The sequence below is a fragment of the Anopheles marshallii genome, chromosome 3 (genome assembly GCF_943734725.1).
Source record: "Anopheles marshallii chromosome 3, idAnoMarsDA_429_01, whole genome shotgun sequence".
Taxonomy (NCBI): Eukaryota; Metazoa; Arthropoda; class Insecta; order Diptera; family Culicidae; genus Anopheles; species Anopheles marshallii.
The window spans coordinates 40966288-40979972 of NC_071327.1; the positions used below are offsets into that span (position 1 = coordinate 40966288).

Below are 13685 nucleotides of genomic sequence, written 5' to 3' on the forward strand. Positions count from 1 at the left end.
GTTCCAGCACTTTGCTTCACGGCTGGAAGATGCCGCGAGAGTTCGGTTGTTGATTCGTAAGCTTGGCACTGTGGAGCATGCTTGTTATTGCAGTTTTATCTTGCCGCGTGTTACCCGTGATCTCACCTTTACAGAAACTGTGATCAAGCTAAGAGCATTATTTGGTAAGACTGAATCAGTCCTGAGTAAGCGATGCAAATGCACAACCATAACAAAACAACGCTCGCAAGTACTATTGGCTTTTGCGTGTCGTGTGAATAGAGCGTGTGCAGATGCAGAATACACTTAGATGACAGAAGATCAGTTTAAGTATCTTGTTATGGTATGCGATTTAAAGGATGAGAGTGATCGTGAGCTACGGTTAAAGCTGTTATCGCTGATGGAGGATAAAATCAACAAAACGTACGAACAGCTTGCAACCGAATGCCAACGATTAGCACGTGTTAAGGCAGATTGTGCGATGATTGCTACCGAAGCAAGTGAAAAGGTGCTGGCAGTTAAATCGTGTGAAGAGCGTTCACATTACCATAAAGCCAAAGAAGGCAAACCTGAAGATTTCAAATCTAATGATCAGAGAAAGTCCATGAACTCCAGTCCAGTGACGAAATGTTGGTTATGTGGTGAGCAAGAATCATAAGTGTACCCGATGCCATAAATTTGGACACATGTAAGGTTTCTGTGGCAGTGCTAGCCGATGGTACAGAAATCGAAAACGCTGGCATGTAAGACAGTCTAATGTGTGTGAACCGCAACAGTGGTAACGTCCTGATAAACGATATTTTCGTCCGGATGATGGTGGATACCGGTCCCGATATTTGTATGATATCGTATGAGGAGTGGATCCGTGTTGGAAGACCTGTGAATGAAGCCTACTCATGTAAGGGCTAAAACGGCATCTGGAGACTCCTTGAATCTCTTAGGCAGTTTTATATGTAAAGCCAAGATATTAGACCAGAGTAAACAGCGTGTTATTTGTGTCGCGGAAGCTAGTTTGTTACTGTTAGGAGCTGATTTGATGGACATTTTTGACCTCTGGGATGTGCCATTGTCATCGATCTGCCAGCGTATTGCGAATACAGTAACGGATGCTGTGAAGCTGAAAGATGGATATCCCGCGTTATTTGCTGAAGGTCTAGGAAAATTTGTAAAGACACAAGTGCAGCTGCTGTTAAAAGAATGAGCTATTCCGTTTTTCCGCCCAAAAAGGCCAGTGGCATATCCTATGTTGCAAACAGTTGACGATGAACTTAAGAGATTAGAGAGAGAGGGGATCGTCACGCAGGTCGAATATTCCGAATGGGCTGCGCTAATAGTAGTTGTCCACAAGGCAAATGGGAAAATCCCCTATTGTGGTGATTACTCCACCGGTTTAAACAATGTGTTGATGGCTCATCAGTACCTGTTCGCGCGCTAGTCGCGGAACGATTTAATGCGAGAAATTTGCAATAGTTTTTTTTATATTACGCGAATTACACTTTATTTGCTTTCCTACGTTGTGTTCCTACTGGGTTCTTCCTTGCGACTGTTGTAACAGCTCGACGGCGCTGCTGCCTACCGTTTTCGCCTCGCTCTTTAATCATTTTCGCCTCCATCACTTATCGTGCCTATTTGTAAATCCTTTGTTTACCAACAGTTTCGTTCGGCGCGAACAGTACCCTTTACCTCTTTCTGAGGATATTTCCGCTTGCCTGCGAGGTTGTTCATTTAGTCAGATGCTTTCCTGCAACCTAAGGTTGATGAGAAGTGCAGTGCATTGCTGACAGTGAACACACATAGAGGCCTATACAGGATTATGAGACTACCACCGGGTATTAAAGCTGCACCAGGAGCTTTACAGCAGCTCATGAATACTATGTTGTCCGGAAAAAAAAGTTAAAGAGTTGCTGCCTGTTTAGACGACATTGTGGTCGGAGTTAAAGCTAATGCTGATATTTCTAAGAACCTTCAAGCTGTTCTAGTGCGACTTCAGGATTTTGGGTTTACCATTCAAGCCGAGAAATGCAGTTTTCATATAAGCAAAATAAAGTATCTAGATGGTTTGCTCGATAGAAAAGGGTTACGGCCAGACCCTGATAAGATCCTGGCCATCACGAAGCTGAAACCACCGACTGATGTCCCTGGAGTAAGATCTTGTCTGAGAGCTATAAATTATTACGAAAAGTTTGTGCGGAACGTTAAGATGTTAGGGCAACCCTTGGATGAACTGCTAAACCAAGAAAATGTGTTTCGCTGGACTCAGTGTCAGCATGTTTTTGAACAGTCCAAGAAAATCCTTGCTACAGATTTGCGACTAATGCACTATGATCCGCGGTTGAAAATCATAATATAGGCAGATGCTTCGTCCATCGGGATTAGAGCTATAATATCCCACAAGCTGCCGAATGGGAGTTTTAAGGTAGTCCAATATGCGCCACGTGCCCTGACAGCAATCGAACAAAAGTACAGCTATCCGGATTGCAAATCTTCGCAATCATCGTGTAGCCAATAGATTATAAAGATTTGCACTCACTTTACTCTTGTACGATTTTGATATAGAGTACGTGGCAACTGATAGATTTGGAAATGCTGATGTTTTGTCGCGATTGTCAGCAAGCATGACAAACCAGAGGAAGATTACATAATAGCAAGTATGGATTTGGAAGATGATGCCACAGCTATTGTACAAAGTGCTGCAAATTCTTTACAGTGAGAGAAACTCAGAAGGATCCAGTGCTTCGATCGTTGTCAAACTTCATCCAGAATGGTTGGCCGAAAAATGGAATGAAAGATCCCGAGATCAAATGTTACTTTGCGAGGCGCGAAAGCCTTGCAACGATCGATAACTGTATTGTATTTAGCAAACGCGTTGTTATAGCTCCATATCAACGAAACCGGGGTTTAAAAATCATGCATCGTGGGCACCCCGGAATTGAACGAATGAAAACTATTGCTTGGAGTTATGACTATGGTTAAGTCATGCAATTGGTATGCTTTTGCCGTTGAAAGTCCGCATCATAGTCCTCCGATACCTTGGCCTAAGTGCAGTGTTCCATGGCAAAGAGTGCACATAGACTTTGCTGGACCGATTGATTTTTTGCTGGTTATTGATTCTTACTCGAAATAGCCAGAAATGATTTCTACGACACCGATTACAGCTAAAGTTTCTGTAGAAATGATTCATAGACTTTGTACGCAGTTTGGTATGCCGAACACCATGGTCAGTGATAATAGACAATTCACGAGTTGGGAGTTTGTAGATTTTTACAATAGCAATAGATTGGAAGCGTATTGTACGAGGTTAGAACCACATCCGGTATTACACTCAAAGCTCATATAAATCAGTTACGACCTCGTGACACCGGAGAGCGTTGACGGACCGGACGGATAAGAGCGTTGTATTTGTGGCGAAACGGCCACAAACCAAGTTATAATACAGTGACTGTAGCCTTGTAGGTTAGGGGTTTTGAAGGCTATCATTTATTTTATTGGTATGGTATTATAGCACTGCGTATTATGGAATTAGTGTAGCTTTGTATTCGCGGTATAAACATTGATCGCATACGGCAGAGCTGTCCTTACTCGTGGGCAGTTGATCGCAGACTGACTGATGTGTGTGCAGAACTGCTTTGCACAGGAACGTGTGTGTGCGCAATGTATTCCTGAATACAATCCCGTGCTTGCGCAACTGCTTGCGCTGAAGCCTTGCAGGACGGGGAACTGAATTCTGGGAATTGCTGCTCGAATGGCTGTTGATGCGCTGATGGATTTCCTTCGAAGACGCTATGTTGTTGTTGTTGGCTTTGATGCCGTGCGTAGTAGTTGTGTGGCAGTGTTTGTGGCCGGTTCGCCACATATTATAACTGTGTTTTATGTTAATAATAAAACCCTAAATCAAAGAACACAAAAATAACCTTTGCTACTGGCATCCTAGAACCTAATTTTTACAATCATGGAACAGCGGAAAAGCTTCGTATTCTAATTAGTTTCCCCGTAAGAAAACTCTGTGATTGATTCACTCATGCTGTAGGATATCGCTTTCGTGCTAAGAAGTCATCAGCTAACCAACGCGAAATATTCCTTTTTCTAAATTATATTATAGAAGCTTTCAGCCAATATGGCTACATTTGCCGCTCGGTCGGAAGAATTGTTTTCGTACATTGTAGTCAAAGATGACCGTACAATGGCATCTGCAATGCACTCGCATTTAGACCTTAGGTCGCCTAAAGCCGACACCAGCAAGCGCGCATATTACTCATTATCAAGACCGGAACATTTGCAGCTAAATTCATTAGTCGCTCAGATATTTAAATTTCGAAATCCTTATGATTAGAAAAGATCATCGATATACACGTGAGCGAATGTATTGTAGATTTCCCTGCACGACGAGTTATTTTAAATAGTTAACAATATTAACATTAACGACCAAGTAACTAAACGTAAATGTAATCAATTAGAAACCTCGTTCGTTCATTTTATGTGTAAAGTCATGTATTAAGCAGCTACGATAGAGAAGGCTAAAAAATAAATTTGTAAAAATCGAAAAAGAAAGCGCCGATGCAAAAAATAATATTGAAAACTTTATGTTTTAACTAATATTTAAACGCTGTCTTCTTCTCTAAAGTTTGCTTTATTCCGGACGCATCCTTTATGACGCAGAGCAATCCTGACTGCTTGTTAAGCTTTGATCTTTTAAACGGTGTAATTCTTTCACAAAAAACTGTTTAATCAATTCATCAGTTAACTGAACAGAATTGTTGCCACCCGTGAATTTGAACAAGCCTATCACATACTCAAATTCACTCAAACGTATCTTAGGTCCTCTAACTTCTACCCCCGTCCAGCTGCATTGGGAAAGAAACTCCCTCTTGAAAACCAAATCCAACATTATACATAATCTACGATCAATATCGTTTTCTAGTGTAAGCAAATGCAAAAAGTTGCTTACAATGTCCGCCATGTATATGCTATTGTTTTTTAAATTTTCGTTGAACTCTTTTAAGCCTTCTATATTCTCTATTTTTGGGAACTTGAATCTTCGTTGTATAGTGTCACTTCCACTACAAACTGTATTAAATACGAAACGAACTTCTGCTGCTACGTTGCTAACTGATTTAGTCAAGCCAAAGAGGTTGCCCTCAACATCCTGCAATGTGATTATTCTGTCACTGACCGATGATGACGATTGCAATGATGATGGACATCCTTCGGCCTCTCCTACATTCACCATTGCAGATGTGGAAATACTTTCTACCATCGATATAGACCGACTCCGTTTTCGTGGATTGGAAGATTCTACTGGAAGAGATCGTCGTGGTGATGCTGATTATAAAAAATGAAACGAACAAAAATTATTGTCAATGACAAGTGCTTTTGTAATTTCGATGGATAATTTGGCTTTGAGGTACCGATAAGGCTTTGAGGTGACAAAATGAAGATGCTTTAAGATATTTTCGGCCTCGTATATGTGGAAAGACAATAGAGGAGATAATACTATAACGATAACTAATGGGTTGTTGCAATTGAAACACTATAATCAGTTTAACTATTCATTACATTAGAACGTCGCGTAAAGTAAAAGTTTAGGCGCAAAGTCTTGTTAGGACATCCACATAGATTTAGGCGTAGTAGTGGTCAAATTGAGGTAGAAGTAAATTGTAGTTTGATCTATGAAACTGATTCAGATTCATGAACCTGAATGAATATTTGGTTATCTGTCGAGTCATGTCGTGTCGTATTTTAGGCTTCCATTATCCGCCACTGCTCTGAGATTTCATGAATCTTTTGAGAGTCGATTTCTAATTTGAATGGCTACTCACTAAAAATTCATATCAATGACTCTTATCAAAAGATTCATTAAGCACAACACTAGTATATGCGTTTGACATACGACGACGCTGATGGGCGACAGAAAGCCTAATGATCCAAAGAAGCCAAAGGATACTTTTTTGGTGAATTTGTTAGTTGGCGTACAATCGGACAATAACTATGCATTGAAATGTTCAATGTTATATAAAAATATCAAAATCGCATGATAACAAATCCCCTAGCCCATATACTCTCAAAACATAATTCGGATATGATTTCTGAATCGGTTTTGTAACGCAACTTTGTCGTAAATTTGTTTTCTTTTATATTTTAAGCAATAATGTAAAAAGTATTGTGTTTGGCAACGAAGGCTGAAGAACAATATCAATTGAATTCATCAAATCTAGTGTACTCTATTCCAATATTTTACGCTTTCTTGATGCCTCTGATGTTTCCATTTGAATAAGTCGGGATTTGCCGTTATTTAACTTTTTCTGAAAAAAGCTTTTAATCAATTCATCAGTTACCCGAATAAAGCTATTTCCGCCTACGATTTTGAACAAACATATCACATGTTCAAATTCTTTGAAACATATCTTAGATCTTCCAATTCCTGCCCCTGTCCAGCTGCACAAGGTAAGAAAAGCCCTGTCGAAAACCAAATCCAACATAATACATAGTCTACGATCAATATCATTTACCAGCTTAAGCAAGTGTAGAAATTTGGTTACAATTTCCGCCATGTATATGCTATTGTTTCTTAACTTATCGTCGAACTCTTTAAAAGCTTCTTCATTCTCTATTCTCGAAAACTCTAAACTTCTTTGCACAGTGTCCGATCCACCACAAACTACATTAAATATGAGACGAACTTCTGCTGCTACGTTGGTAACTAATTTAGTTAAAGCATAGAGGTTGGCCTCAACATCGTCTAGCGTGGTAATTCTGTCACCGATCGATGAAAGCGATCGCAATGGTGATTGACATCCTTCGGTCTCATTTTGTTCTTCCATTTCAGATGTTGTTGCTATTGTTGCAGATTGCACGGTGTTTTGGAGCTCATGTTTCTTTTCAGATGAGGTAATGTGTTTGTCTACCAATACTGATGACGGTCCCGGGCTTCGACAGTAGTGGTGGTCTAATGGCGCAGGTAAAGTTAAATTTTTGGCTGATGCAGAGAAAAACGAAAAGTGCAAAAAAGATTGATAGCGAAAGGTGTTTTGCAATTTACAGGTTTTACAATACATGACAAAAATAACGAATTGGGTTTTAAACTTCGACACTTCGACAATAGTATGCCCGTTAATTCAATGAAGATTTTTTATAGTATTTCAAGAACCGCAATGCATGTTCCAAATTCAACCAAATATCCACTGATCAGGTCAGTATTAGTTAAGCCCGTATTAATATGTTATTTAATTGCATATATTATGTTATCAGGTCTTTTAATTTTAAATTCGACCGGTTATGTTTTGGGAGTTGCTTAAAATCTTAATGAAAAGAAAGTAGCGTTGTAATCCGAGCTATGCAACACGTGATTAAATTACAATTCACCTGGATTTTTTATCGGGTTTTAACCAACTTCACTTTTACCAGGTTAAAAAAAATATTATTTTCAATAGAAATCCTTTTCAAAATAAAAAATAGTAACATAATTAGTAAAATTGTAACATAATCGTGCATTAAAAACTTTTCTGAAATAAAATAAACACTACCGTTTTCAACGGTTTTGAGTTACATATTGCCTTCGTGTATTGTTTACCAATTTTTTAGAATTAATATTGTTTTGATCGTACTCTCACACGACATAACCGGTGCAAACCAACAAAATAAAAACCGGATCATGCCACCGCATACAGGACAAATTATTCAGCTACTAGTAATTAAACGGAAGGTCAGTTATGGTCCTTTTTACAAGTGTGATTCAATGCACATTATTTTAGAAGTGATTTCAAGTTCATTTCAATTCTTCTGCTGAATTATGTGCATAGAAGAAATTTACCAAAAGTAATGAGCCTCATTTGTTATTACAAGCTTTGCAGCGCGTTTCATGGCTAGAGGCAGTTTGTGGTGGCGATGTGAGGCGGGGCGGACGTCGGCATCGGCTCTGAATTCTTAGTGAGGAACTTTCCGCGAGCCTCTGTTTTGAGTTTTCGATACGGCGCAATGGAGGCGCCCAGTCACAACGCGTTTCTCGTGATCGACTATCTGGCCCGTTTTCGACGGCGTTCCATTGCCTGCCTACACCTGGCCCGCCTTGAGCCTTGTCTCCTTTTTCCTTCAACAAGAAAAAGGATGAATTATAAACGATCAAACGTTCAATGTGAGTTGATTATCTTCAAACAGATGATTTTTATGGGTGTTGTTGTTTCATAATCATAGAGGGCTTGAACGTCAGAAATCCGTATGGATAGCGAACTAGTGGTTGATGTTTGGATTTTTTCCATCATCGAATCGTTGACAAGACGCTGGTCCAAAATCCCATTCGGACAATTCTCCATATGCAGGACTGACTATCTAGCTACGAGTCAATAAAATCAAAGAAAGACAGAAATGACAGACACAGACCTCTTGAGATTGTGTGACTGATAAAGAAGAAGATCCTTTACACTAGAAGATAATACGGCTCTAGTTGCCCCGATATAGCAATATAGCGATGTTTATCTGCTTGTTTATCTTCTTTACAACATCTTCAAGAGGTTCTAGGCCTGCCATTTCTGGCTTACTTTGACTTTGTTTACCCGTAGCTGGATAGTACGGGGGATTGGTGCGGCTGGGATTTTGGTCCGGTTCGTTCGAGTGAAAACCTGCGCCGCTACCATCATGCCACCCGACCGCCCCAAATAATCCGTAATATAACGATGTTAAAGACTACCTATTCGTGCCGGGTGTACAAGAGAACATAATCTGAGATTAGAAAGGCTCAATATCAGCTGACACGTAGCTCCTATGCTTCGGATCTGACAGGTGACCCATCAAGCTAAAATTTATTCAGTCTTCTGGAGGAGGGGACGATCCCTCCCAGTTTGGATACAGTGCGCTCAACTATCTCTTAGTTGGTTGTGAGAGTGAAGAGGAAGGTGACTCGTCGTCGCAGAAAAGCCCAAACAAGGCTAAAACTTTCTCTCCAAAAGTGAAGAAACCTTTCCCTCCCCCAACCCATCGTCAGGCAAGTGTCTCTCATCAATCCATAAAAGTGAAATCCCAGCAAGATGATACGCTTCCCTCCGGTTCCATACTATTCCCAGCACCCAATTACCGACCCATGCGGTCTCAATATCAGACCTGACCGATTCATTGATTTCAGTACTGGGCATCCCAGAGCCTCTGAAAATCAAAATCACAATAGCGCGTCCTTTAATACAAAGCGCCCTAAAGCAATGGCTTGACTGAGTACGTTAGTACAATTGGACAACTAATGCTGCAATCGAAATGTAGAAGTTTTCTTGGAAAAATTGACCTTTTAAAAACCCTGGTCAGCAAGCACAATTTTAATTAACTTTTACTTCTGTCAACCGACTGGAACTAAACTCCGGTGAAGCAACTAGGGTTTCAGGACCTTTGACGCGTGAAAGTGCGATAGACCTGTCTCAATGTTCAGTGTTGCTTGCTCTGGATACTACGTGGAAGGTTGTTCAAGTTACCGACAGCAACGATCATTTGCCGATTTCGATAGTCATCACCATCTGGATGATGATGCTCCTGTCAAAGAACATCAACGGTGAACTAGTGCCAGCTTCGCTGTCATCTGTAAACTCCAATTATAACTCACTATTGGAATATCAATTCGTGGAATGTATAAATGAGTGTTCCCATGCAGCTCAAACAAGGGGACCCCATCAAACAAGGTCCTTTAGCAAAACTTTAGCAAACAAGCTTAAAAACAAAAAAAGGAGACTTTTGCCGGAAATATGTTGAAAGTCTCCCTCCTGCCACTTTGTCCTAAACGAACAGTTTAAAGCATTGGAACGAACATGCAGAAATCAGCTAAAAGCAAAAAAAGGAGACTTTTGGCAGAAATATGTTGAAAGTGTCCCTCCTGCCACTTTGTTTCGTTCGCTTGTGATATAAAGAAAAAAGGATGCGAAATAGAACAATCACCAACGAAAACGAACACTTTTCGGAAGATTGCTTCTTTCTATTTGCTGAAAAAGTCCATCCAGATTTCGTTCCTGCGCAAAAATTTGAACAACGTGCGCCTTGCAGTGATGCTTGCATTCACTCACCCTTCAGTGTGGTAGAGCTCTCACTAGCTCGACTTTCTTGCAAAAATTCTTCTCCAGGTCTGGACAATGTTACAAGCAAGTTTCATCAAAATATGCAAGACGTGGCGAAGAAATGATTATTGAGTATGTTTGACAAGATGTTGGAACTCAATGTCGTCCCGCTTAAGGAGAATGGAGCGAATTGGCAAAACGACATCAGGGCACGGGTCATATAGACCTACATCTTTGCTTTCATGTTTACGCAAACTATTCGAAACGATGATCCTTTTTGGAACTGATTGGAATCCAACGGACTGTTTCCCGTGCACAGTTTGGCTTGCGCAAAGGTATGGATACAAACGATTGCTTAGCGCTGCTTGTCACTGAAATAGAGTTGTCACATACCCACGAAGAGATTTGGCCTCTGTATTTATGGATATCAATGGGGCGTTTGACTCAGCATCTATAAACATACTGGGTCAAAAACTTCAATACACGGGTATAAGTCCAAGATTGAGCACCTACTTTTGCAACCTCCTTTCCGAAAAAGACAAAGAATTTCGATAATAGTCTGGTTCAAACAAGACGGTTTGCATGACTATTTACATGGGTGGGCAAATAACCTAGGTATTGAATTTCTCCAGAGAAAACTCAAATGCTTGTTTTTTCGTATCAATACAACACTCCGCAAAAAAAGGCTTGCCCACTTGTATAAACCTAAATTTTACATAATATTATATGGGAATAAGATCTCAATTGCCTTTTAAACTTTTAAATGCTTAGGCTTTTGGTTTGACAGTAAAAATGTGTGAAGGTCACATGTAGAACAATTAGCAATAACTTGTACCAAAAAAAAAACAGTTTCCTCGGAACAGTCACAGACTTCTGGTGGGCGTTAACTCATTCGATCTCCCACGGCTGTATCTTGTCACGACAACGATCTTTTTCGTCTTGGAATACGGATGTCTGCTTCCATTGGGCAGCCAAAGTCACATATTTTAAAACTTCAACGTATTCAATTTAATTATTTATGAATTGCGCTGGGCAATCTATAGTACACTCACACTCATACTACATAATCACTTCTAATCCTGTAGTGATTGTTAATTAAGCTAAAAGTCCTTGGTCTTCCTGTTAAAGTGCTGGTCTGAATGCGGTCCTACCTTTGCGACCGATCGTACCAGGTAAAAATGGGAACCTTCGAGGTGCATCAACGATTCCGAGGTGCATCAACGCTACTTCCGGGGTACCGTAAGGAAGCAACCTTGGTCCGCTCCTCTTTGTGATCTACTTCAACGACGTGTCGCAAGTGCTTCTACCACCTGCTGTATGCCGATGACGCGAAGCTGGTTTTCCCGATCCGCACACAAGCAGACCAATCGCTTCTTCAGACGACTCTGTGCGTGTTCCAGTCCTGGTGCTCCACGAATGGCTTAGAGCTTTGCGCTGACAAATGTGTTGTAAAAACATTCGCCAGAATACGCAGCCCACTGTTATTCGAGTACCCCACTAACGGATCTGTCCTTGTACGCCAAAGCTGTGTCAGGAACGTTGGAGTGCTCCTTGATGCTAAGTTGAGCTTCCACGACCAGCTAGAGCACATCGCCATCACTAAGGGCAACCAGCTAATTGGCCTGCTGAAGAAGTTAGCGCGCGACATTACTGATCCGATCTGTACTAAAGCGATCTACTGTTTCTTAGTACGTACGGTGATGGATTATGCATCTGTGGTGTGCTGGCCTACGGCTGCGCGTCCGCTGGCCCGTCTGGAGTCCATCCAGCGCAAGTTTACGCGGTTTGCTCTGCGCACCTGGAGCTTTCAAGTTGACTACGTATGACGCTGAGCGTTACTTGGCCTGGAGTCGCTGAAACAGCGAAACTGTAACGCGCAGAGATTATTTGTCGCAGGGCTACTTGACCATCGGATTGACTCGCCGGCACTGCTGTACGGCCTCAACATCTACGTTCCGGCGAGATCAGTCCGTGTAAGGCTGTTACTTGACGTAGAGGAATGTCGTAGTCGTTTTGGCTCCTCTGATCAATTTTTGACCATGTGCAGTGAATTCAACGTTGTTTGTGATCGTTTCGAACCTGACTTGCCGCGTCTCTTATTCTTAAATTGTAGACGTTATGTGCGACCAACTACGTGTTAACTATACATGTATATTTAAGCTTCAAAGGGGCCATATGAGGCACATTGAATGAATGAAATAAATTAACAAATTGATGTAACGCTATTAGCGCTACAAGGAAAAATCGTAATATTAATTGTAATTAATACCAAGCTTGACACTATGTCTTAACGACCTTAGTTCATTTTAACAATAATTAATCCTCTATTCTGAAATTCTTAACATTAGAACTCTCAAGTGATTTAAGCGTTTTTCATTGATGATCACTTTATAAACAATTTCGATGTCCTGGATAATGCATTAAGACGTTTTTGAGTGCATACTACAGAAAAGATATGTAAAAATCATGCATCAGCTATGGTAGAATTGTTTTACTGCAAAAAAATAATGTAATGAATAAGAAGCGTTCCAGACAAAATGACTGGGCCTGTTCAAGTGTTAATAATTACGTCTTCTTTTATTAAATAATGCAATATTCGATACGATAGGCCGATAGACCGATCCAAAATCCCATCCGGACCAAACCTCCATACGCAGGACTGACTTTGGGGCTACAAGTAAATAAAATATCAAAGAAGCAATAGTTGGCAAGACTAGACCTCTTGAGGTTGTTGTGTCGATTAAGAAGAAGATTCTAGGCATCCGACAAGCTAAAACTTATTTAACAATGTTTCATGGGATATACTGTCCAAGGTCCAGCTTTCAAATATACATAATTCCAAATACTAAAAAACGTTCGTGGTCTCCTTTGAAAGCTTCGGTAATATTAAATTATTTAAAAAATCTTCAACCGGCAGCGATCGACAGCAATCTGTAAAGCTTGCTTAAACCATCCATCAGAGGACATTGATGCATTCGTAATCATTCATAAGTACTGGTACTTTACCAAATTACCTAATCTGTTGCAACGTGTAGCAAGTAAGTGATTATATGTTTCTGGAAAATATCAAAATGTATGAGAAGCTCAATAGAGTTGCAAGCTTCAAATGTACGACATTGAATGATATTTTTAAATGTTCTTATGATTAATGGAATTTTTCTAGATAATCAAAAGCTAGCTGCAGCCAATCCTGATTTTTTATTTTGTTTTATATGTGCTTAAAACAAATCTACTAGATAAAGGCACATGTCTCACGCATACCCATTGCTATGATGCGTGATTATGGCTCGCATTTCTAAACAATTTTTCTAGCAGTTTTGAACATAACATGTTTATAATATGTTTATGGATGTTTATAATAATAACTTGTCTAAACAAGTGATCGACATCGAGAGGAGCAAATCTTCACTGGCCATTTTGAGAAATACTGAAGATGCCACAAATAAAATCTTTGCCATTTATTGCCCATTTACGCTGAGCGACAGCTGGAGCAGCTATGACTTAGTTGGTGCTCATGCTATGAGCAAAATCTATTTTAAGTCAACGGCACGAAATATAAAACGTACCAGAAATTACCTACCCATCTAGGGAGAAGAATTGTTTCATCTTCTTCCGCAGGGTTGCTTATTATTGCTCTAGCTCATCAAAGCTAGCCATAACTGAGTACGCAATCGTATTTTCACA

The 13685-nt window shown here is 40.3% G+C and overlaps 1 protein-coding gene across 1 annotated transcript; it reads right to left on the reverse strand.

Moving 5' to 3' along the window:
* Positions 1 to 6197: 6197 nt before the first annotated feature.
* LOC128712602 (uncharacterized) lies at positions 6198 to 13585 on the reverse strand. The gene is made up of 3 exons (XM_053807491.1): positions 13582 to 13585; positions 6862 to 6952; positions 6198 to 6804 (listed from the first exon to the last, which is right to left on the reverse strand). The coding sequence occupies exons 1-3, from the start codon at positions 13583 to 13585 to the stop codon at positions 6198 to 6200; spliced, it is 702 nt and encodes a 233-aa protein (XP_053663466.1).
* Between the last annotated feature and the right edge of the window lie 100 nt (positions 13586 to 13685).

Excerpts from the sequence above, each read along its gene's own strand:
- LOC128712602 (XM_053807491.1), bottom strand. Across the intron at positions 6,805-6,861 it reads GTAGACAAACACATTACCTC|ATCTGAAATGGAAGAACAAA; the intron begins ATCTGAAAAGAA and ends AATAGCAACAAC.